Source organism: Aythya fuligula, chromosome 1 (genome assembly GCF_009819795.1).
Source record: "Aythya fuligula isolate bAytFul2 chromosome 1, bAytFul2.pri, whole genome shotgun sequence".
Lineage (NCBI taxonomy): Eukaryota > Metazoa > Chordata > Aves > Anseriformes > Anatidae > Aythya > Aythya fuligula.
Genome location: NC_045559.1, coordinates 78534552 through 78560937, shown reverse-complemented (window position 1 = coordinate 78560937; position 26386 = coordinate 78534552). Strand labels below are relative to the sequence as shown.

Sequence of the window (26386 nt, the reverse complement as noted above, 5' to 3'; positions counted from 1 at the left end):
TAAGGAAAGAAAGGGCCTGCATGCTGTATGTATTGAGTCCACAGCTGAATGGCGAAAGAGGAGGAGCAGGGATCTATCTGGTTCCTCTCTAAAAGGAGTATAACTTGCCTATTAAGTTGAAAGCATAGAGGGAGTTTTTCAAAAGAGAATGCTCTCAGAAGTGATGCTTCCAAAGGCAAACACTCGTGCAGATAAGGAGGTGTTTTGACCCATTTAATCACATGACGTTGGCATTCATGTGAGGAGAAGTGGCTCTTCACCTCAAAACTTTATTCATAGTTACCAGTGAGGCAATGGTGGAAATGCCCTCTGAAATGCCTTCCATATCTATAGATGCAAATGTAAATACTGCACAGAGACAACCTGATTTCCTGAGCTTTTCTGCTAGACTTTTCAGGAGCACTCTTACCCTTCAAGACCTCTATATACACTTTTGATTATTTCAAGAAAGATTCTGCTAGATCTAGAGAAACTATGTTTTTTCACCCATAGCCTATTTCTAAGCTTTACAGATTTCATCAAAAAAGTTTGGAAAGTTTAGTGTTGACAACAACCATCTCCCATCTTCCCAGCTGATTTATCAGAAAGGTAACTCAATTCAACAAGAAGTTGGAATATTTCTTGTCTTGCAAAAGGATAAATGGAATAAACAGTTTTTTTCTTTTATACTTTTTTTTTTTTTTTTAATTAGTATCTCCCATTAAAAGTGCTTGACTGACACTAGATTCCACCAACAACCACCGTCTGGAAATCCTTTTCCCTTCTATATCCTGACCAGACCAAATAGAATTTAAATCCTTATAAATTTATCCCTGTCAGCAGTAAGTAAATTAAATCTGCCACTGTCAATTCCACTTTTGAAAGAACACTAACTTTTTTAGCTAATGCAACAGTTGAAGTTCTGGCATCTGGAATAAGGAGAGATGAGCTTTATCCTTAAGCTGGTCTGTAGAAGTGCCGTGGTAAATAGGTTAAAAGCTGTCTTTTAGCCCCATTTACAGATGCTGAGGTTTTGCATATTGTACACAACATGTCCTTAGCACACAATTTCTTTGCATTCAACTTAAGGAGAAAAATGTGTATGGATTGCAGAAATATTTGGTTGCTTGAGCCATAATCATTATTGTGTACCAAGAACTCTGACTGTAAAGTACCATATGCATTACAGGTATACAGCATGTAATTAAGGTCTGAAGTGGGGAATGAAAGTACAAAGTCTCTGAAGTCAGTTCTAACAGCTTTGGGACATGTTCTTTAAGTCGAAGCAACTGTTTCCGTTACCACGCCATTTTCTTTTATTGATGAAGATAACTTTCTATGGTGAAGATGAAAGAACAATGTAATCTCAAATCTCTCTTCTATAAACCATACCAATACTGCTCAATTGTGCTAGTAAATTTTATTGTTTGTTATGCTGATACAATTAGTTAGTCAGAATTCTACTAAATAAAACCATCTACAGAGAGGAAATGAGGCTTTCACTGTAAAGTTCTTTCATCATAAAGCTCAAGATTAAACCACTGGGCTCCTTCAAAATATTCACTCTGTACACTTCCGCAAATTGCATTCACACTGAGAGGCAGAAGGGATGTAATGTTGCACCACTGTGCCATTGGCACACCGGAGTGGGATCGTGACTGTTGTTGTTAGAGTGGCTGTACAGCAGCTGCACACATCTTCCCATTTCCCCATCTGAACAGAGTATCTTGTACTGCTTCTACACTTGCCCTAGACAGAAAAAGAGATACTAAGTTTGAATAGTGCCAGAAACACAGTGAAATCAAAATCTAGGTCTTCAAAACATCCATGGAATTCTTTGCCTGGAGTTCAGTGTTCTGCTGCAAAACATGAACTCACAAACAGGTATCTTATTTCAGAGTGTGGGGTGCTAATCAAAGACTAATGTCTCGTGAACATAAGCATAGAAAAGAAGAGGTGAAGGAACTGGTCACACACAAAAAAATTAAAAAAAAATCTGTGCTTTAAAATACAATAGATGATATCCAGCATTATTGTGTTGGCTTCTGAGCACACAGAAAAATGGTAGTAAGAAACACTCTTATCACCTCAGCCATATGGGATGTGCATTCAGAAAGTGCGTTAGTCCAACTGCTGCAATCCCTTCAAATTTTCATTTTTTTCTGAGATGCATTTCTTGTTGCTCTGCATGCTAAACATGTACACTGTTGTCCGCCCGATTGATATTTCCGTTGTTCTTCCTGTCTGATCACTTTCTGAATTTAGAACTAGCTGTCCATTACTTTGACGTACGCTTTCATGATATAAAAACAAAGGACCTCACATCAAACTCTGTCAGAGTCATTTGTTTTTGTGTTTTTTTTTCATTTTTATTTATGATATTAATACCAAATATATATATATATATATATATATATATATCATTATCAGGAAGGAGTTTAGAAAAAAACATACTCAGTGCCAACCACAGCAGAATCATTTAGTTTACTCAACATATGGCCAGACTCACAAAATAAAATCTGTACTCATGCAGGAGAAACTTCAGTACATATGACTTGATGGCAAAGAACCTGACTACCACTGATTTTTGTGGACAGGACAAGAGGTTAAGCATATATCTTCTTTTTCTTTTAATCAAGGATAAGTATTGTTGTTCTTAAAGCTTCCATTCATATTAAGTCTTGTGTAGTAAATGGAGGCCCTGCATCAGTTACCGATAAGAAAAGCCTGGGCATGTGTACTCCTAATAACCCGTCCCCATTCTTTTTTTTTTCACAGTAGTCACGATAAACTGGAAGATTCATTTTGCTTACAGCATCAGATAAATATAATACTCAAGTAGCTGGGTGCAACCTAACTTCTTTGTTTCCATCCATGTACATCATTGTTAGGACTGCATACAAGGGTTGCATACAGTCCTTGTATGAAGCATGGTTATCTCAGATTGAGCAGTTGTCTTGCTATGACCCAGTGAGGGAAGAGAATTTCCTTGTTGGTTCCCAGTCTCAGGGAGATGGAAAGATCCAGAAGGGATGCTATGTTCCTGTGTCAAATGAAAGTTGCTATACAAGTTGTAAGGAGTGCTGGGCAGGAAAATTCCATACCATTAAGCTTTTAATCCAATTATGGAAATGAATAAGATGTGCAGAACACAACAGCTTAATGTTCTGGCCAACAGAGGAGTTATAGAGCTTACAGAGCACAAAAGTCAAATCACAGCACTTGAATTTAAATGTCTGTTTAAAGCATCATGCATCTAAATACCTATTTACACTCATAAGCCAGCTTCAGAGCCTACAGAAGGATATATGTACCTAATTTTAGACTCAGATCTGAAAATCAGCTTTGGTTATACTAAGATGAAAATTCTCTTCTGTGTAGAAAGTCCTAATTAAACTATTTCAGAGACGTTCATTTCTGATGGAAGCAAAGGAGTATGAACTAAGCCTTTGCACCTTAGATTATGTGCCTTTTTGCATAGTTGCTTGAATACAGAAAATCCATCATCACCAAATTACTTTAGAAAGTAAGTGTCAATTAGATTTACATAGTTTGAGTGACTCAGTGAGGACAGAAACTGATGCTCTGTTTACTGAAGTGTAGCCATGGTGGAGCCAAAAGGTCCCCTTGTGAAAGAGAGAAAAAGGGCAAGGGAAGAAGCTGGGGTGGGTGTGTGGGAGTGCTTTTATTTTTTACCTCACAATGAGAAATAGGCACTTCCTTTTCAGCCACACATCCATTGATGTTCCGAAATTGCAGTCTGGTACTTACTGGTCGACATTCCACTTCCAAACCTACAAAAGAAAAAGAAAAAGAAAAAAGAAAAAGAAAAAGAAAAAGAAAAAGAAAAAGAAAAAGAAAAAGAAAAAGAAAAAGAAAAAGAAAAAGAAGGGAAGTAGGAGGAGGGGAGAGGAGGGGAGAGGAGAGGAGAGGAGAGGAGAGGAGAGGAGAGGAGAGGAGAGGAGAGGAGAGGAGAGGAGAGGAGAGGAGAGGAGAGGAGAGGAGAGGAGAGGAGAGGAGAGGAGAGGAGAGGAGAGGAGGAGGAGAGGAGAGGAGAGGAGAGGAGAGGAGAGGAGAGGAGAGGAGAGGAGAGGAGAGGAGAGGAGAGGAGAGGAGAGGAGAGGAGAGGAGCATTTGACAATGCTGGTAATTGCTTCTGTGTGAATGAATTGCTCTACATGGATAAAGCAGCTTCCTAAAATTCCACTGGAGAACAGCTTTTCGCTCATAGAATAATAAAAGTTGGAAAAGACTTCAGTCCAACTATCCACAGCCACCAATATTACCCACTAAACCATGTCCCTAAGCACCAGGTCCAACCTTTTCTTAAACACCCCCAGGACGGTGACTCCATCACTTGCCTCAGCAACATGTTCCAATGCCTGACTACTCTTCCTGAGAAGAAATGTCTTCTGATTTCCAACCTGAACCTCCCCTGGAGCAATTTGAGACCATTCCCTCTTATCACTCATTATCTGCGAGAAGAGGACAATCCCCATATTTCAGTTGACTGCTTTGTTTTAATGCTTCTTTGCAATCTAATGTCTGCCTTTTACTCCGTTTTGAAAGATTCTGCAATGCTACATTGGACAAGCCAAATCCAGAGGAAAACAATGAGGACACACGTAGGAACCCCAGTAACCTAATCAAAGAAACAGAGTATCTTGACCTGGCTACTCCTCAGACTGTCACAAGAGACAGATCTCATTCCATCAGAATGATGCCCTTCAAGATGAGTCAACGGGAGCAGCTCTCCAGATCACCTTATAGACTGAGGTGGATCACTGCCTACAGATGCGTAGGACTCATTATGGGATGTGAGGGAAGTACAGCTTGGGGTTTTATAAGACTCACTAGGGGATTTTTTTAGGGATGATAAAGGCATAAAGGTTGAGTGGTTGCATGTTAAACAGCTGCTTGTCCATATTTTTGTCTGACCTTGCCCTGCCCAACTTGGTCTCTGTAGTCTCTCCTGTCTTCTTATTAAACTCCATATCTAATTATGTCCTGGGTGATAGACTCTCTATTCTGTGTACATGTTTGTGTATGCAAGATATCCATATATATATATATATGGATTTTATACATATATAAATCTGTATATTAAGTGCCAGCAACAGCACTTGGACCACGGGTCATGGGGCCCATGAGGATGGGACAACACAACAGTTAGAGAAATACTATAGCAAAAAATCTAAGTTTGGGTCAATGAAAATTTTGCCACTGTCCTCAGCAAGCCAGGAATTATTCTTATACTTATTTTCCAGTACTTTTTGATGTTTTGCTAGTAAGTTCCCCGTGTGATATTTTTGTTTGTTTGTTTTGTCTCTCCTGTCTAATGAGAAATTCACACAAGAAGCTGTAGGTCTGAATTTGTTATGTGTGGAGCAGCATACATAGCTTTCAATAATTTTTCTATGTGAATGTCATCTCCAAATTACCTGCGTGCCTTGCTAAAGCTTCACATTTTATACACACACACACATATACGTATAGACTACAAAAAAAAAAAAAGCTTGAAAAGTGTTTCTGACTCCAGGGCTCTTGGAGCTGCCAATTCTTTTAATGATTTCATAACTTTATTTGATAAAACTTCTTCACATAGGAGGAATATGCAGTTTTGTCCGCAGAACTGAAAATCCCAAAGAAAATAATTGTTAGTCTCAACAACAGCTTTGCTGCCTTTTTGATCCTGACTTATTGACTTGCTCTCAAGTTACTTTACTTGTATCATTTACTTTTGTGTAGATTTTCTCCTTTGCAAAGTCATCTGCTTATAGATTAACAGGACGTATCCAGTTGAGATCAACTGAGAACAGACATAAGAAGCAGAGATGCAACTCATTTCTGAAGGGGGAAAATACGGAATATCCTTTAAAATTAATTAAGTCCTTTGCTAGTGCCACACCAAAAAACAAACAAACAAACAAACAAACAAAAATGGAGAAAATAAGCCTGTTCAGTTACGTGCTCCTACTCAAAAGTATTTAAAGCCTGTAACAATGCATTTAGACACACTAATGAACTGCAATTGCCAAGGTATACTAAGAGAAACTGTTTTCTTAAACAACTTTTGCTCAAAGCCATGTAAGGACTCTACAGAGCCAAAGTCACCAGCCTAAACTGTGCTTTGAACTTGAGAGAAGAAATTAATTGCCGAATTGCTTATGGTACTAAGGTGTCTGCAAGACAAGCTCTTTCAAGACCTGGGAAGCTGATGTAGCCTACATCTAAGCATCTGTATCCATAAGAAAATGATTATTTTCTCATCTGAGCTTTAAGATTAAATAAATTACTCTGGTTTTGCAGTAGCTTTGCCAGATCTTGGCATTCCCTACAGAGTATGTAACAAACTGCATATTGGTACTGATTGTCCTGGTTGAATTCCAGGTCTGAGAAAGATGTAATTAATGGGGAGAAGTGAAGAATGTTTAGTGTCTAGAAGTGTCAGATTGATCCAAAACCACATGTTAATCACTGTTCTTTCTTTCATACACAAATCAACTGATAACTCACAATTAGTTGACTGCATGCAATATGTTGGCTTTTGCGTTGGATTCCTTTTTTTTTTTTGTGTGAAGAAATCTGAATAGACAAGTGACCAGGAAAAGGACTGCACTATAACATGAGACTTCAGTTTTGAGCTATATCCAAGCAAATGTCAATGGGAATGAGGATTTGAAGGGCCATGCAATATGGACTCAGTTAGTAGTCCATTTATCCCCACATCTTTTAAATATTAAGATGTTTTTGAGAGTAGATAATTTTCAGTATTCCTTCCTCAAAGACTAAATGTAGATTAATCCTCTCTTAACTAAATTACCTGTTTGAGTGGTTTGATGACAGTCTATCTCAATCGCTTTCTGACTTGCATTTCTAAAGCCAGAACTCACTGATTAGGTAGACAAGCAATGGCTACAAACTCTCTAGGAGTTAATTTCTTTCATCAGGGGTATTATTACATCAGCAACTGTGGCAGTGTGGTGATGGGCTGCTATACTGGGCATCTTTTATTTATTAGCACATGCATAGAGTAAAACAAGACATAGTGGAGGACAGGCAAGGTGTTGATATTCTGACATTTTCTTTTGAAAATATCAATTTATTCTTTTTTTTAAACAAGCTACAGGTTTAGTGTTTTGTTTGTTGTTCTGTATGCTTTCGTTTTTGTTTTTGTTTTTGTTTTTTTTTTTACTTAATAAGGAAAACCTGAGACATTGTCTGTTCAAAAAAGCTTCAGAGATTTGTTTTAGAAATGAGAGCCTATCCTTCCTCATGTAAGGAAACACCTTCTACACTCACAGACAAACTGACATTCAGATTATCTACACAGTGATGCATGAAATTAAGAGTTGCAGGATTTGCGCCTAAACTGCATAATTTAAGATGCAGGCAAGCTGTTCAACAGGCATGAACCATTGATAAGCATCTGCCCCACCAATTATTTTTGTTGTTGTTGTTATTACAATATCAAGAAACATTTATAATTACATTATTTTAACCATCTCTTTTTGCTAAATACATTTTAAATCCATTGTATATTCATGAAGTGGTTGCCTCACATATTTAGTATCAGGTTATGTGACTTGTCAACCTGCGTGTGATACTGTTCCCATTCTTTTCAGATGAACGATTAAATATAATATTCATAATTCAACATCTGCAAAACAGTATATACTAAAATGCATAGAGTATCTATTTCTTTCAAAGTGTTTGTGAAGACTGACAAAACACATGTTCTAGTGGAAAAAACATGATAGCAGTACCCATATCAGAGGGGGTGACTTGTCCAATGGTTTATTTTGACTACATTGCTTATCCCTGTTTTATCAAAGTACATATAATATTAAACTTTGCTCCTTGTCCACTAGCTTACACTTCCTTCAATTGCCAAACAAGTCTTTTTGCTTATTTACTTACATGTGTCACAGCAGGTATTGCCAAGTTTTGCAATTCTCCCCTAAAACAATAAAAAATACTTCTATTTTGGCACAAGCAATAAACACTTGGTCTGCTGAAAGCCTAAAAAAAGATGTTTGAAACACTGTATTTAGGTAAGAAAACTGAATTTCTATACTGTATACAAGTATAAGTCTACATTAGTAATCATAATTCCATTTTAATCCATTTTAAGTTGTTGAACTTGTAATTACATTTGTTGAAAACTAATTCAAAATATTTGATGATTTTAACAAGTTCAACACTTTAAAATACTGCTTTTACCACAGTTTATAATATCAGCTTTTTAAAGTAAACATGTTGAATACAATCAATTTGGTAATGAATACAAACCAGTTTTGGGGAAACAAAGTGATAAAACCCATTCATATTGAAAAATTCATAGTGAAAGGGAAAATGGAGAATTATAATATTTATGCTCTGTGTGATAACATTGTTTTAAACACCTGAATTTACACGCAAAATATAGGAGGATTTTTATGGTTAAACAAACAAACAAACAAACCCCACTAAACTTTTGCTGTGTAACTAGACCCAAAAAAAGAGCTAATTTTATATCTGAATTAAATTTTGGAATTTCTGAAAAAAATTTGTTTTGGAAGGGATTAAAAAAAATGCACTTTGGGAAATTTTGAATTGTAAGTAAGTTATTCTCCATTGTTTTACAATAGGGGCCTTCACAATGTGATAATAATCCTAAGGTTGTAATATAATCCAACATTATTATAACTTTTGTTTGTATAAAAACCTGTGTTCTGCAGTGATTTCACAAAGTAATAATAAAAAATAATTAAAAATAATAATACATTAGAAAAAAAATAGATAATGGAAGCTTTATTCTTCCTGTACTTAACACATCAAGACCTCCTCCATTTGCTTGAGGTGTGTGTTGATAGAGGCTTGCTCATGAGCTTTGTTAAATGTTTCCTATGTCCTGCCATACATCCTGTCGTGAAAATGGGACCAGGTGGATATAGTAGCTGTGTGATGCTTGATAAGCATCCAGGGCACCATGTGATACATCCCTTCCTGGAGTCCATAGCCTGCCCTCTGTTCCTCAAAGACAGGTGGACAAGTTTAGTAGGGCTTTTAATATGACATTATACTAAACCACTGCAAACGTGGAAGCTTGAGCTCTTCCCAGAATACAGGTAAAACTTCCTTTTTCTAATCTTGTAAGAGGGTAGCGAAAAAAATGCCTTAGTATTTCATACACATCACCATAGAAAAAAGGGGCCAATTTGACTGTTTTCTCAATATGCATAATTATTCATGCAGTTTTTCTCTGAATACTGAACTGAAAACACTGTGAGAACCATTTTCTTGGTTTTGCTGCTTCACGTGGAATAGAATTACTGCAATCTCAGCATCTCTCCTGCAGCATAGCCCCACATTAAACCAGCATATATTTTAAAATAATAATAATTAAAAAAAAAAAAAAAAAAAAAAGTTTTCTGAATTTCAAAGAAAATTCAAATTCAGTTTATCCAAGGTGCTGGGAAAGGGCTGGAGTTTTCCATCCCTAATACATATACACATAAGGTACCTACATACTGAAGCATAAACATGACAGTCTACTAGGAAGCCTAGGGGCCATTTCATTACTTACACCTTCAGCCAAACATCTTCTGGAATCAAATGGAGGACAGCCAGTGATTCTCCTTTCCCAGATAAATTCCCCTTTCTCATTTATTTTACAGGAGTGATTATCACAGCCATCCTGAAGTGATGCATTTGGCTGTAAAGATTTAAGGGTTGTTAGATTTACACAAAAGCACAGGTCAGTAAGTTTTCAGGATACTGTACAACCTGACTATTCCTTTAATGAATTAATTGAATAATTAATATAACATGGGGGGTGAAGTTTACAAAACATGGAAATCTTCAGTAAACAGAATTGTTCAACAGAAATCTTCTGAAAATAATTGTTTACTTTTATAACAGTACTGATTACAGTTCAGCAATGATTGCCAAAACCTGACCTTTTTCAGTTCTTACCAGGGAAGAAATTTCCTTTATCCACTTTCATTTAAAATTAGGTTTTGAATTTCCTGTAAGTAGCTGTTTGAGTTCCTATTCCAGTTAAACTTCTTGAATAATACTCATGCTTTCAGATATATCTAGATTGTCATTCTAGAATTTTGTGCTATGGTGTGAAGTCTCCTTTTTTCCTTTTACAAGCAACAAAAAAACGAACTTTCTTGAGAAAACATTCTGGGATATAAAAGATAAGGCATTAGTAATACCATGCTGCCTAACCAAAAAAGAGAAAAAAAAAATGCACTTTTCTTGGAGCCATCATAAGTCTGGGTTACATTTATATTAAATAAAATATTTAAATATTTTTATAAGCTAATAAATAATTAACAATTGATAAATATTTATAAGTATTTAAAATAGTTCAATATAAATTAATAAAATTAAAATAAGATTAAACTATAAAAGAACTAGTTCTTAAAATTTACCTGAAGGTATTGAAGCCTTCCATCTCTCAGTCTGATGCTACATGAAGTTGGCACACATTTTCCACAGCAAGAGCCAGGGATTTCCTGCCGTCTGTAATTCTAGAATGTAAAGAAGTTCACATGGAAAATTTTCTGGGTTGGTTTTGTCTTAAGCATGCTTATTTCTAGAAGGCTGTTCTGAGGGGACAGAAATTCAGTGAACAAAGTGATAGCCAGCAAAATATTGTGAGTTGTTTTGCTTTGTTTGTTTTTTGACAGTAGGCCTGGTTCAATCAAATTAATTAGGTACTTTTGTTTTATAAAAACTGGCTTTAATCCTTATAATAAATAGGAAGATAAGTTTATTTCCAAATACGAAGTCTCCTCTGTCCAATAAATTCAATATTCTTTGACTATAAATGTTGCAAGACGGGGTCCACTAAACAAGGATTAAGAAGAGAAAAAAATGTTATTTAAATTTTTAGAGTGGCATACAGTTCTTTTGTGGTGGGTAGGAACTTCTCCATAAAATTGAAGACTGTACAGTGCAACTTGGAAAGTGGTTTTAGAAGCTTAAACTAAGAGAAAAACATTAAGCAGGGAGAGGGAAAGGGGAGAATGAAGCTGAGATGGAAAGTCTGAACTACGGATAGAAAGAGAAAATGGTCTGACAAAACACAACAACATCAGAGAGTGTATAAAATCATACAACGAAAAAGGGGAGAAGGAAAGAAGAAAGAAAGAATGGAGACTGACAAATGGTCAAAGGAAGGAAAAATGGTGACAGGGAAAGGAATATGAGAGAACAAGCAGCAATAGATGGAGAAGAAGAAAGGTACAGAATGGATAACAGGAAAAAAAAAAAAAAAAAAGAAAAAAAAAAAAACACAGAAACTGAGTTTACACTTGAAGTGTCCCACGATGTCCTTCCAGCTGCTACACATAACTAACAGCTGCTTATGATGAGCTGAACATATTAAATACAACAAACACTTTTTGTTTGAGTGAAGGTGTGCATGCTACCGCTATGTTTTTTTTAGAAAAAGAATTTGGGGAGGGTATGGGTTTACTATTAAATCATTGGAAGAGAGCCTAGTTCATTGTTATTTAGGTGAACTTCCTCTATTAGCCAAAATGTAAGCACCTAAAGCAGGTCATAAAATGACAGAAAACACACTGACCTTGATGAACAGAGAATGCTGCAATTGGCTGCTCTTCAACAGCCAGTGCATTTACTTTCATAGCTTCAGCATCCAGTAGAAAGCAGGTGCTCCTGAGAGAGTACATACCCTACTCCATGATTTTGTCCATTATGAAAGAATTTCTTTTAATCTGGGTATACCACAAAATCAGTGATTGAGACAGGAAAGATCCAAGTGTGTGTGAATCCTGCTGGCCTCAAGGGGATAAGATTTTACATATCTTATTTGATTTGTTTTTAACTCAAACTCCGGAGTTTCATTACAATGACTATTAAGGGATACATACACCTAGACCTGTAACCTCTCTTGAGTATCTGTGCTTAGTAAGCGCTTAATTTCATTGTGTTTAATAAGCCCATCTAGAAATAGACCTTTCTTCAGTTGTTGATTTGTTTTTTGTTTAGTCTTTACATTTGAGTCAAGTGAGGAGAAGGGGCCATTTGGGAATTTTGTGGGTGGTAGAAGAAGCAAGAGTGGAATGTTTCCCCATTTGTTTTTACAGTGTATTTAATTGATTCCTCTACCTTTAATATCCACAGCTGGCTTCCTGCACTGGAAAGCAAGAATTACTGTTTGTGCATGTTTGCATGGAAGCATATGTATGCACACAAATTTTTGGCCATTGATTTATTCTAGTGTATCTGAGTGCTTTTTTCATTGATCTGCAAGGTTATATTTTGTGAAAGTGAGAAAGATGTTCAGCACCATGCTTAGCCATTTATTTTCCTTTCAGGAATATGTGTCTAAAATCCTACCTTATAGGACAGTGATATTAGTGTCCATAACAACACCCAACTATTCCGATTCACCCTTTTGTCACAGGGTGCATCTATGCTAGCAAAGAAATTGGATCAAGACCTTTTTTCCCACCCCACAGACAAGTGGAACACATGTGCATGTCTAAATTGCCTTCTCCCCATAAAACAGACTGGCTTTTTCTATAGTTTCTTTATAGTCGGCTGAATATGAGCCCGAAGTGTGCTCAGGTGGCCAAGAAGGCCGACAGCATCCTGGCTTGTATCAGAAACAGTGTGACCAGCAGGGATAGGGTGGTGATCATCCCCCTGTACTCAGCTCTGGTGAGGCCGCACCTCAAGTACTGTGTTCAGTTTTGGGCCCCTCGCTACAAGAAGGACATTGAGGTGCTTGAGCGAGTCCAGAGAAGGGAGACGAAGCTGGTGAGGGGCCTGGAGAACAAGTCCTACGAGGAGCGGCTGAGGGAGCTGGGATTGTTCAGCCTGGAGAAAAGGAGGTTCAGGGGCGACCTTATTGCTCTCTACAGGTACCTCAAAGGAGGCTGTAGTGAGGTGGGGGTTGGTCTGTTCTCCCACATGCCTGGTGACAGGACAAGGGGGAATGGGCTTAAGTTGCGCCAGGGGAGTTTTAGGTTGGATCTTAGGAAGAACTTCTTTACCGAAAGGGTTGTTAGACATTGGAACAGGCTGCCCAGGGAAGTGGTGGAGTCACCATCCCTGGAAGTCTTTAAAAGACGTTTAGATGTAGAGCTTAGGGATATGGTTTAGTGGGGACTGTTAGTGTTAGGTCAGAGGTTGGACTCGATGATCTTGAGGTCTCTTCCAACCTAGAAATTCTGTGATTCTGTGTGATTCTGTTGGAAACAGTCCTTCGATTATGCTAACCACTGACCTGTGGTTACAAACAATGCCTAGGCATTGTTTGTAAGACATGCAAGCTGGGCCACTGCTAAAAATTCATCAGCATAAGTGGTTGCAGGCCATAACTTGAGCTTTCAGCCTTGCTCTGTTTGGTTTATTAGTGAATATGAAACCACAGAAACTTGACTTACTACGTTGTCCTTTCAGTTCTACTTAGGGATTGAAAACCAGACTTCCCCAAAACTCTGCCTCCCTCTTTTGCAAGGACCCTGTCAATCTATTTTTCTCCCGGATATCAGCCAGGAATCCAATATGATCATGTTAGAGATGTGGCTCTTTGATGCAATGGCCACTGCTAGCAGAGCCCCTGCATTTGTTTGAGCACATTGGCATCCATTTATTATCCAGGTGAAGGCAGAAGAAGAACGTGCATTTTCAGTTTTTCAGTGAAAACTACTTGCTTGTCTACATTCTTTGGACAGGGGAAAACTAAGGCAGCCTCTGCAATTTGTTCAGCTCTCCCTCTTCTTTAGGTACTGGTGCTAAAACAAAAAATATGTGATTCAGCAAACTAGTTTGGCACTCCAGTCACACTGTTAGTCAGTGGAGTAAAAATGGGAGATATTTGCCCCTGGCTTTTCTAGACAAGATTATTCCTTGCACATGATGGAAGCAGCAGCAAAGACTTCAAAAAGACCAGTGGAACTGATGGGGACAATTACCTCAAATCACTTAAGGCATGGCTGGGGACCAGAAAGAAATATTACTGGGCTCAGCTGTTAGAAAATTTGGAAATAGTCATAGGAAAGCCCTGAAGCAGGGAAATCTGGCTCAGCTGCCAGTCCCAGGATGGACAGATAATATTGTAGTGGAAAGGATAGTTCCTGTTACTAATGATTTGCTAAAACTCATTTTGCCCCAAAGGTAAGTAGTCAGAAATGTACAAAAAAAATGTACCTCTGGACCTGAGTACTATGAAAACTTGCCTTTTTCTACACTGTGGATTCAGATCACATTTGATATTTTTGATCTAATTCATGGTAAGAAAAACAAAAGTCCATGATTTCTCAGAAAAAAAAAAATGAAGAAAGGCAACAGGTCCCAAAGTTGTACACTACATAAACTGGTATATACAATGAAGAACATGACCTTATCATCAAACACTGTTAATTAGAGCATCCAGACCACTTGTACTTACTGTTGGGCATGGTTCACAACTGAATTTTGTACACGTCAGGCTGTATCTCCGAGAAGGCATTGACTGCAGGGAGCAGAGACACGTTGTACATTGATCCACCATCAGGCGTTTCCATGGCTGAAACATTGGAAACAGTTTGTAGCCATCAGTGACTGTCTCCTGAGCAAAACTCAGACAAATGAGCAATTTCATCTAGGTTAAGTGTCTTTCATCAAATCTTGTGCTTTAATTCTTTGCAAGAGAAAACAGAAAAATGATGTGCATCCACTTTCCAGGGATCCAAATTTTGCATCCACAATCCCTCAACAAGCAACCCAACAGAAGGCTATTTTTCAAGTAAATAATTTAGAATTCCTTAATCTGCAAAATGGCATGGGTGTTTCTTACTTTCCTGCTTACAAAGCTAGCAAACAAGCAAAGAGTCCTTGAAAGTGGCAAGGAATGTTTTGTCACAAGATTTTGTCATGTGTTAGGTGGTTCCCACCAAGTTCATTTTTCCCAAATGTAGTGAATTGGTTTACTGACAAGATTTTTTTTTGTTGTTGTGATTTTTTTTTTTTTTTTCTTGAGTGATCACAACCAACAGTTCATGGACAAAAATTACTTGTTATTGTTCTTACAAAAACACTGCTTAGAATCTATGGAGGCCTAAAAGCTTAAAATCAACAAAGATGGGAGGAAAAAGAAAAAAAAAAAAGAGAGAGAGAGAGAAAAGGAAAAAGAAAAAAAAAAAAAAAAAAAAAAAACACAAAGTAACTGAATGGTAACTATGAAGTTCATAGTTACAAGAAAAGCAGTAGCTGAGCTGGCCCCCCAGCAATTTGTTTCCTTGAATCCACCACCTTTTCAAAGCAAGCAAAAATGGCATTTAAAACACAGTGGAAAATGCCACGATATTAGACGGGAAAGAACAGGATGTGAAGTTAACAGCAGGATTCCTAGTACTTAGAGGAATTCTAAATCCAAATTCTTTCTGCCTCACAAGTATACAGCCTTTCATTTGAACCAGTATGGTTGTATAGAGTGCATTTAACATTTTAATAAATAATAAATAATAATAATAAACAGACACTGAATAGCATAAAATAATAAAAGCTTCAAGTAGTGCTTTGAATCCTAGTCAATGGACTATCATTGCTGACTTCACTGAGAAAAGGAATTTCCTATGCTTACACTATGCATATCCTCAAATTCCTTTTTTCTTCCACACAAGTAAACATTCAAAATCAAGAAGCAGGCCAGAGTAACTGTGTAAAAGTATGAGTTTATGGGTAGTTCTGAGCCAATACTCCCACATATACACTGAAGAACAAATGTTCTTAATAAAAAATAACATTCTTAGATTGGACTCCAGCATAACAGATGCATTCAGAGCATAGTGGCTTTCAATAAAGCACCAAAAACAGAAATCGCTCTCTTCTTAGTTTATGGAGGTCTAGAAAAAAGATTCTCCACAAATAATATGACAGAGGTTGTAATAACAATGGGAAGGTCCTGATCTTTTAACAATTCAGCTCAAGACCTCAATACAGGGCTCTTCACCATTTTCAGTTTAAACTTTTATAGTGAATATTATGACATTAATCTGGAGAGTTAAAAGTGCTTGATGTACGGCATGAAGCCACACTTGTAACATTTTCCTATAGGTGAGGAATAGATAACAAATGTGATATGAAACATTAAACTCTTAGCATTGGAAAAAGTTCAGATATCAATATAATAGTTCTAGTACAGACTACATGGCCTCAGAAGGCCAACCAATCCACTAGTATTGTTCTAATGGTTGGTAAGTCTAAACACACACAAGTGCACACACATACACAAAAGCCTTGCAAATCAAGGAGATGTCCTCATCCTGGTGACATATTTCAAAATATATTCGAATTTGTTCTTCTTACTATCTTAAACATTTAACTCAGGCTCTCTAGAAGTAAATAGTTATCACAGAATGCTTAGTAACACTAGACTTTCACATCATGAAGAAAGACTCAATAAAGCCACAACTGATATTACAGTTGATATCCTCTTTGTATCTTCTCCTAAGTTCTAAAATTTTGATTTTATAGAAAAAGGTAGCTGAAGTCAAGCTTATCACTGCTGTGGGAAGAAATGTAGGGCATGCTAGAAACATGTTGAAACAAAATCCTTACACACAAGTAAGTTCCTTGAACTTTTGGAGGAAGGTCTTTGATCCAAGGTTTACATCACAGCTTAGTTTTATTATATTTATTTAGTGTATTTAGTGATCAGCATGCAAATGGACTTTAAAAAAGGATTTCTGTGAACAAACAGTTTAGCATGACAGAACTGAGTGAAATAGTTTTGATACAACTTTTTCCCTTTATATAATACACCTATCTTGTGTTTTCTTGGCTTACATAGTATAAAATGCCAACATCTGCTAACCCTGTGTTAGTCAGTGCAATCAAAATAACCTGCATAAAGCCAAAATCTACTCAGATCTCCTTCAAGACTGACACTCAGTAAAAGCCTGGGAAAACAGATGAGTGATGCAGATAATCCTTTTGGTAAATACAGCCACCTGCTTGGAAGTCTGCAGTTAATGCTCACAGCATTGTTAGGACAGTGGAGTGAATGCAATACACCAAATTAGTGGACTATAATATTGGTAACCAGATACAAGACAAAAATGTAAAGGGATTAAGGACACAGTCAGTTAACAGAACTGCAGTAAAAGACTCAAAACTTGGAACTATTCAATGAATGAGTTAATAAATAAAAGTTTTCCCTTGATATAAAACAAACTTGAAACCTAATCTTAAAGGACATAGAATAAGGTTTTGAAATCCAGGAAGTATAAACTTCTGTGGACACCACATCTTCTTTCCTCACCAGAACTCTGCAACAGTCACTGAAGTAGAGAAAAACGTAAGACAAAGCTGTAGCAACTACAGCTGCTCAAAAAAATTTAGGCATACAGCTAATTAGCTTTAAAAAAATAATTAAAATAAACTATTTTAAGTTAAATGAAACTATTCATTAAGACAAGTTCTAATTTAAGATCCACTAAATATTTTTATCATTTTTTCCATCAAACTTTCCATTTTGTTTAGAAAGTTTCCAAGGTTTATATCTCCTCTCAAATTTCACATTTTCCATCCTGAGAAAATATTTTAGTAACTGTGTTGTTGAATGCTAACAGCCTGATACGGTGCAAAAGGAAAAGCACAGAAGTAATGCAACAGCTGGTGCCTACCTATGCCCTCAAAATCTTTCACAGACTGTGTTTGATAAAATGGCCAATTGTCAAGAAGACAAACAACACATTTTAAAAGCCGTAATAAAAGAAAAAGAAATTTATAGAGATCCAGATAGCAAACAAAAATTAATCAAATTGTAGTTTAGTGACACCTGAAACACTTCATAAGTTCAGGCCAATTTGGGAAAAATTATTAAAAAGGAATTTTTTTATTATTTGACAAACTAAATATTTTATTTTTTGATCTTCAAAATACAAATACTCCTGGTTTTGCATTCAGCATAACATTTTTTTTCAAACATTGTTTATGTTTTACTTAAAGCATTTTAAAATATTCTAAAATACTTGACAATTGAGCAGACTTTCTCTGACAGGTCAGGTAAGCATTTTGTTGGAAGAGAAAAAAATTAGTAATTCACAAAATAAGAGCATGCAGCTGAAAATAAACCTTTTAGCAACACAGAATAATATATGTTTAACTCCTGTATGACAGAAGGTGGCAGGAGTTGGCAATTATACTACATGAAATTGTCTACAAGTATGGCTTTTATAAAATGACACAACTAGCTTTGACAACATATTATAGAGAGACAAATAGAGGAATCAAAGAGAAAGGAGATTATTTCAGATTTAAGCACTTTAAAACACTTCTCCCAATGTTTTGACAGAAAGGCAAAATTACTCCTTGGATTTAGTTCTACAGGGATATAATCCCTATACAGAATGATGGATGTTTGATGACAGGGCTTTAACTCTAATAAACTGATGAACTTTTGCCTATCAAATATGGAAAAAAAATGGAAGAAATAGATGGAGAGAGTTTCTGCTGTACCTCAAGAGCACAAAGAGATATGGGTAAACTTACTTCTTCAATAAAAGAAAAAAAATGCATTGTCAACACAAGAATACATAGGTTAAAAGTTAGGTTAAATGAATAAAGAGGACCTGTTTCCTTGGGGGATGTTGAGAATACTTAGAGTTCTTTGACACCAGAGGTGCTGCCAGAACATGGATTTAGGGAAACAATGGACAATTGACTGAGCTCTCCAAAGATAAATTCAGCATAAATGAGATCAGATGCTTAACTCCAGTCATTTCCACTGTCATGGACTGGGTTAAACATGTCTTAATCTATCCACTAAATATGCAATTGAGAAAAAACTTCCTCTGAGGGCATATCAGCAGGGATCTTGAAAGGGGACAGAGGTCAAAGAGTGAGGAAGCTCAGCTTTCCTGTTCCTGCTAATAGCCAAGAAGGGAGACCCCTTCTTCCACACAGGTGGAGCAAGAATTTCCATCCTTTTTTAATCCGCCTTATCCTCTAGGTAGAATATGGGAAGTTTTCCCTTCCCCAAGGTGGGCAAGGATCATCTCTGAGATTATCTCTTGCAGATAGTTTCCAGTGTGTTTGGTAGCCTGCAAGACATTACACAGTGCAGATTACCACAGTTATCTAAGCACTTTTTCCTCAAGCATCCTTCACTTTTTCCTTCAGTCATCCAAGATAAAGAAATATTACTGTCCCATTTTGAGGAGATCATAGAATCATAGAATCATAGAATGGTTTGGGTTGGAAGGGACCTTAAAGATCATCAAATTCCAACCCCACTGCCATGGGCAGGGACACCTCCCACCAGACCAGATTGCTCAAAAGCTCCATGCAGCCTGGTCCTGAACAACTCCATGCTCGTTGGTGCTCATTGTCATACAGGAAAACCTGTGAAATGGTCATGAACTGGACCTAATAGCACAGAGCCCTTTGCCACTCTTTTTGATGCAACGTGTGGGGATTCTCGCTGAACAAAGCTACCCTGTACACTTATGTATGTTCTGATAAGTCTGTGTTTTTCAAAAGCTCATTCAAATATCTAAATATTTTACCAACATAGCAAATAAAAGCATCAAGTCTTACCCCAATAACAGTGCCATTCAAAGGACAGCCATTCACAGGTACTGAAAGAGAGGATAATATTCCATTTATCATTATGAATATCATATCATTATGTCGACTTAATAAAACACAAGTATGCATTTTTGACTCATTAGAGTTCCATCTGAGGACATTTAGATCCAGTTTCAGTGTAAGTAGGTGCAAACTAGCCCTCTTATATTTTCAAAGATAACAATTTGTCAATTATCCTCATATGCACCTCCAAACATTCCTTAATGAGTTGTTGTTTTCTTTATGAAGTACATGGTAAAATGTAGATTTTACCGTCTATTTCAAGCCACTTGCCCTCAGAGGATGCACTCATAGGCTTTCTGCAAGTTATAGCACCTCCTCCTCCCACTGCAATCCCTCACCCTGTGGTTGCTTATATACCTGTCAATTAAATACGAATGGGAGTCTTCCCAGACTGAGTCCAAACAGCCAAATATTTTGATTTGTATTTTTGATCCAGGACTGTGCTAATAAATGGACCCAGCCACAACACTCAGAAATGTCTAAAAGACAGCATGGCTGCATGGAAACTTCCTGTTCATAGCGGGTATTGATGATAACATTGGACTTTTCTAAGATAAAAGCACATCAAGACCTTGTTTAGCAGCTTAACAATGCAGGCTAGTGCTGTAATTTGCTGGTAGAGACATACCCTGTTATGTCTCCCTGAAACAATGCAAAGTAGTGACAATAATAATTAGTTCAAAAGGACACTGTCAACATCATTTGGAAAGTGAAAGTAATAGCAGCAGGAGCTACTATAGTCAATGCCTAAATTATACAGAGTATTTTAAAAGTGGTATTTTACTTGCATAGTATACACTTCTGAAACTGCTATTGAGAAATAGATCAACACTGAGATTAACTCTTCAGTGACTCCATTGGTCACCCACTAAGCCTTACCACATCTGCAAGAAGGACAGCAGTCTATTATTTGGTCACAGCGTAATTCAGTCCCCTCTGGACAGTCAGGCACATCCATCTGAGAGCAAGACAGATTTTTTTGCTGCACAAAAACCTCATCATTCACTCGGACACACTCATTGATAATGCAGTCATTGAAGGGGGATCTCCACTCTGTGCCAACCTGACAGGAAATGGTAAAAGGATTGAATTCAGACAACAGTATTTATGCCACCAGAGAAAAAGAAGAGCACCCCCAGACAATGTACTGACTTGCAAAAAGTACATTTACTTCTACAGAAACAGTCTGACACTCAACAGTTCTTCACAAACCCTTACTGTGACAATCAGTTTACAGAGTAGACTGCTGCTTGGTTTGCAGTGCATAAAAGTTACAGGAATATCCCTAAGATGAAAATGAAAGGGGCAGGTGAAATAACATGTGAAGAAGGAAATGCAAGCTTAACTAGATTTAAGTTTACATTTGTTCCCAGTAGTTGGCTGTACTGCACTGCACTGCAGCAGAGCTGGCCCTCTTTCTGCTGGGTCTTGCTGCAAATCATCTGTACTAGGCCCACAGGAGGCTTTGGCAATTAGCTCTTGAGAAGAAAAGACTTGCAAATGTAAGAGACCAGATCTTGTTGATGTCTCACACTGGCTGTTATCACGCATGGTTCAGACAAGGTGGGAACTTCAAATGGTACTTTGGAAAGAGATATCACCACAGGTGAGAAAGACACTGACACATTTCAGTGCCAGGAGGAGCTAGTCACTAATTTAAAGCAGGATGCCTCCACTTGTAATGGACTTTGAATATGCTTCAAGAACAGTGGAAGTGAGAATCAGACCCCTCCAAAGGGGTCAAACATCTTTCCTTAGAAAGTTAATGAAATATTTTCTCTTGTTTGTTAGTTCTTTGTTAATGACAGAGGAGCTGAAAGAGGACACAGCAAGAAAGAGACAGCAGAGTATAAGGATCTATTACTCCATCAGGACAACAGAAATCAGTGAGACATTGAAATAGACCTTCAGAAGGCTTGATTTATGAATCAGAATAATACCGTTCCACATTAAGAAATGTCCTTGTTGAAACCAGGGAAGAAGCAGGCTGCAAAATATAGCTTACTTTTTAAAACAGACAGCATCAGACTATCTTTCTAAAAAAAGCAATTAAGAAGTTATCAAATACGTGAAAGTGAGATATAGATGTAAGCACAGACACACTGTAATAACACTTACAGAAGAAAAGATGGGGAGGTCTATTATTTTAAATCTATTTAACTTATTGTTTCTGCCTTTCTTTGCTAAATCTAAACTTCTGCATAGGATTAAGCAATTTAATGCTTATGGGGCAGGCAAAGGCTTGCCAAGGCCAGTTGGATTAGGGACAGAACAAACTGAATAGCCTGAAGGAATTTAAAATGTAGGCAAAGAAAGAAAACAATATCAACCTAGTATTCCAGTGGCAGCACACTTTGAATGGCATGCATTTACTTCCCATTGTGCTCTTTGGAAGAGACATAAAGGAACCCAAAGGGAAGAGACACACTGCTGAAAATAAACTGTTATTTTGAGCTGACAACAAGTGTGGCCTAGACCACTGCAGCTTGATCTGATATGCAGCCTACATCTTTAGCAAACAGAGAGCAATTCATGTTTCTATGCTCATTCGGTTCCAGATATTTCACTGTGTATCAAATAGGATAGCCTATCTGGACCATGGAATTCAAGATATCAAATATTCAATCTTCCCACCACCCATAGAGTAATATAAATTAATTAGGATAATTTAAACAATTTGCCTACAGCAAGAGAAGTATAATTTCCCATTAACATTCTTTTGAGCTATGAATCGTGAAATTACTAATTTTACATACAAAGATTCCTTAGAGCCTGAAATGAGAGAGGAGGGTTTGCTCATTAACAGAATGAAGCAGATAAGTCACAGAACCAAAATCCATTCTTTCACAGTACTGCTTGCCTTATAATAGAAATAAATCTCAGGTTCTTTTTCTCCTTCTGTGGAACACAAAATAGTTCCAGGACATTTCTGCTAGAAAAGGAAGTGTCCACTACACTGTCACCTCACCTCGTGTAAACGAGGAACTGCATCACCCCGAGACCAGAACAGCTGTTCCTCACAGGCAGTCTTCTGGCATCTCCCACAGCACTCCCCATCTTGGACAATATATTTATATCCCTGTGGGAAAGAAAAGAAAAGAAAAGAAAAGCAAAGAAAAGCAAAGAAAAGCAAAGAAAAGCAAAGAAAAGCAAAGAAAAGCAAAGAAAAGCAAAGAAAAGCAAAGAAAAGCAAAGAAAAGAAAAGAAAAGAAAAGAAAAGAAAAGAAAAGAAAAGAAAAAAGAAGAGAAGAAGAGAAGAGAAGAGAAGAGAAGAGAAGAGAAGAGAAGAGAAGAGAAGAGAAGAGAAGAGAAAAGAAAAGAAAAGAAAAGAAAAGAAAAGAAAAGAAAAGAAAAGAAAAGAAAAGAAAAGAAAAGAAAAGAAAAGAAAAGAAAAGAAAAGAAAAGAAAAGAAAAGAATTGATTGAGGAAGAGAAGACAAATGAGAAGGTTAATGCAAAAAGAAAACACTGGGATAAATGCTTAATGTCAGCAACTTTTTATGGAAAGAGTATTTTGAAAACATAACTGTAAGGCCACACACTGCAATTACAAACAAGTGGTCTACTCAGTTCATCATCCTGTTTAATGGTTAACATTACCTGTCAGAAAAAAAAAAAAAAAAAAACAATAATTTAATTAAAAAGCACACAACATTAGGAGTAAAAATCCAAAGATTTGCCACAAAACAGAAAACAATAATGACATAAACAAGCAGAAATGAAAAAGGAAAAGGTAAAAGAAAAATGCTTTTGGAGGACACCAGAGTATTTCAACAACATTAAATGCAGCAATAATTTACAAATGTTAGTTTACTGTGTGCAAGCAGTTTCTTTTACATATTAGCAAACTGTAAAAAGCAAGCTGCCAACACTGTGGCCCTACAGATGAGTGCAAAAAGAAAAAGAAGTAAACCTGCTTCTAAGGGTGACCGTCTCAATTGCCACACTATTTGGAGTTTCTCCCTCAAACTGCATTCATAGCATTTGCATATGGTTTTCTCTCAAAAAAAAAAATCTCTTTGAGAATCACTATGTGAAAACATCTGTTTTTACATAGGATTGATACCTAACTGTAAAAAAAATTTATATTTAAAACACTTTTTAAAAAAATATAATACTATTATACAAAAGAAAATAGAAGGTAAAAATTGCTTTGGTGGCATCTTGGATGTTAATTGACACCCAAAACTCTTTTTCCCATCCCTGAGACTTCAGTGTTAGGATTCAGTCTAAGTACACTCAGACATCTGATTGTGCTTGTGCTGAAGCAGAGGCAAGGGATTGGTCAGACACGTAGCCTGGGGACTAGCTTTGACTGACTATTTCATCCTTTCATATCCTGAAGCAACTAGCCAAACATTCAAACACTGGAGTACCTAAGTGAAAGAAAGCAAGGAACTTTATTATGAATAGAAAAAAACACATGCTGTATTTAACAGTCTGCAAGGGGAAAAATATAACTCTGATTTCAATACAGAGTTAAAGGGAAGTTTTCTGTCAGAGAAAATACTGTTCACGTGAAAAATGCCAATGACAATAAGCATAATATCTGTTTTGATCTACATCTTCAAACTAAAATAGCTTAAGTATTCCCAATCAACCCTTCATGAACTGTCCTTGATTTGCAACATGGGGCACTTAAGCAAACCTCTATAATCAGCAGACTTTCACATGAAAGAAAATTTTGTATAGGGCCATACAATGTAATACCAGAGTTTGACCTATCTTTGAAGATAAAGTTGTGCTGCATGATATATTTTGTTTGATATGAAATTTTACCTACTACATGTGCATGTGAAGTATCTGAAATATGGCATACAACATTTTGTTTGTGTGGCAAACTCAGAGAAGTAAAAATCCATGTGTTGTTTATGCTCAGAATAAACTCAGCATCCTGACTAAGCAAAACCCAACTGTGGGATTCAAATTTCATGACACCTGTGTGAAAAAAACAGAGCCCTCTAAAGAGTAAACAAAACAAGGTGCCATGCAGCAGACTCTAGGTGTGATCCATACCACAATGGCAACAACAAAGATGTGGGTTTTTCACAGTCCAACCTATCTAAGTGGCCCTTTTGGCATTCAGTGTACTCAAGATCTGAGTGCTCTGACTCCTCAGGTGAAGAAACAAAGGAGGTCACAGCTTTCAACCTCAGCATCTGCACAGGCATCTCCTAAGGCAGCCCCTGAACCACCACAGCATACAAACCCGTGTCAGAAGGCAAACCTGCAAACTGCAGCAATCCATGAGCTCCACAAAGAGCAGAGCAGCCACCTGTACACAAGGAGGAAAATGGACAGCGATTCCCTGCTGTCATACATCCTCCACAGCTTTAGAAATATTTTCCTATTAAAAAACCCTAACTTTTGCATTTAAACCATGAAAATTTGGGCACACAGGAGTAAAAATAGCTTTATTTTATGACTTGAAGTTTTAATATTTACTGTTAGATCTAAGAAAAGGAAAAAAAATCGTGTATTTTGAGGTGTTTGTTTTTATTGTTGTTTTTAATTAGATGACCCAAGTACAAAGACTACATGCTACCAGCATCATACCAGAGCATTTTCCATCTCTTCCTTTATTATCATTCATTTTCTAGCATATAGACACTGTAGAGATGCTCTGGTTTGTTCAAGAATCCGTTTTCTGCCATTAGCCAATATTCTGCTCATCCTCTGAGTTTTCTGGATCTGCTGCTTAACTTCACCTTCACATCTTGACTTTCCTTTATTTAATTATTTATTTTTTTAAACACAGAGTTCAAACTTCAAACAGGGTGTTAATACTCAGAAGAAGTCCTCAGTAAGTGTCTGGCCATCTGTCACAGTGACATGGAACTCCCTGTCTACAGGACTAAAAAATCCATGTGCCTTGGCAGGTAAGGGAACAAGGCAACACCAGCCACCCTTTGCATTTGAGCAAGTATCCTTAGTAGACTTGCCAGTGATAATAAGCAGCTGCTACAGAGAACCTGACAAGTGTTCAGCTCTGCCACCAGATCTGGCTGTTTTATCACATAAATGCAGAGATAAAATGGCTCTACCACATGGAAGATGAAATTACACAGATTAAGACATTATTCTACATGGTAGGTGGAATTACGCCTGCTGTTGATTTGGGGGTTGGCTTTGTGACAATAGAAGAGGAACACAGATTAATTCTGCAGCAATTGGAGAATGCACATTTTGGTCTCATCTATCATGCAGGACTATTGGAGCAATCTGCACAGGCTATGACTTGGTGCATTTGTGCACTCCCCTGTTTCATTCCAATGTTGCTTAGGATGCATAGCTCCTCTTTTCATGGTTGCTAAGGTTTTGGCCAGAAAACTCTATCAGCTGCCTTCTGGCCAACAACATAGGAAAGAAATAATGGAAAGTATTACTCAACACCCAGTATTTTTAAAAAGGCTCCAAAATTTGCCTTTTATATATTGATATGATAGTCCCTAGAGAGCATTAGAGAAACCAAAGAGAATGAAAAGAACGAGGGACTGAGAAAAAAAATAATAGGATAGATAAAAATGAATTTGGAATGCTAAAAGTAAAATCTTCAGTTGTGATAGATCAGCATAATTCTAGAGATTTCCCTGGAGCTAAGCTCATTTACACCAAGTGAGGACTTAATTCTCTATCTAGAAGTCTCTAGAATATTGAGGTATCATTTCCTTAATAAAGTAAGCTTGAAAATCCAAACAGGATGTTTGAAATTACTTCTCACCAAGACTTTCACAATTTTTAAATAGGATCTTGCATATCTAATCCTCAAACAATAGTCTTTGTTTAAAATTAATTTATTTGAC

At 37.0% G+C, this 26386-nt stretch overlaps 1 protein-coding gene across 1 annotated transcript in view; it reads right to left on the bottom strand.

Moving 5' to 3' along the window:
- Positions 1–1392: 1392 nt before the first annotated feature.
- Positions 1393–26386, bottom strand: part of VWF (von Willebrand factor) — a 147322-nt gene continuing 122328 nt past the window's right edge. The window contains exons 44-52 of the mRNA XM_032195251.1: positions 22553–22663; positions 20464–20647; positions 19531–19571; positions 14399–14515; positions 10404–10502; positions 9548–9676; positions 7900–7939; positions 3676–3773; positions 1393–1728 (exon numbers count right to left, since the gene is read on the bottom strand). Of these exons, the coding sequence (XP_032051142.1) occupies positions 1540–1728; positions 3676–3773; positions 7900–7939; positions 9548–9676; positions 10404–10502; positions 14399–14515; positions 19531–19571; positions 20464–20647; positions 22553–22663 (1008 nt within the window). The 3' untranslated portion in view covers positions 1393–1539. The remainder of the gene's footprint in view (positions 1729–3675; positions 3774–7899; positions 7940–9547; positions 9677–10403; positions 10503–14398; positions 14516–19530; positions 19572–20463; positions 20648–22552; positions 22664–26386) is intronic.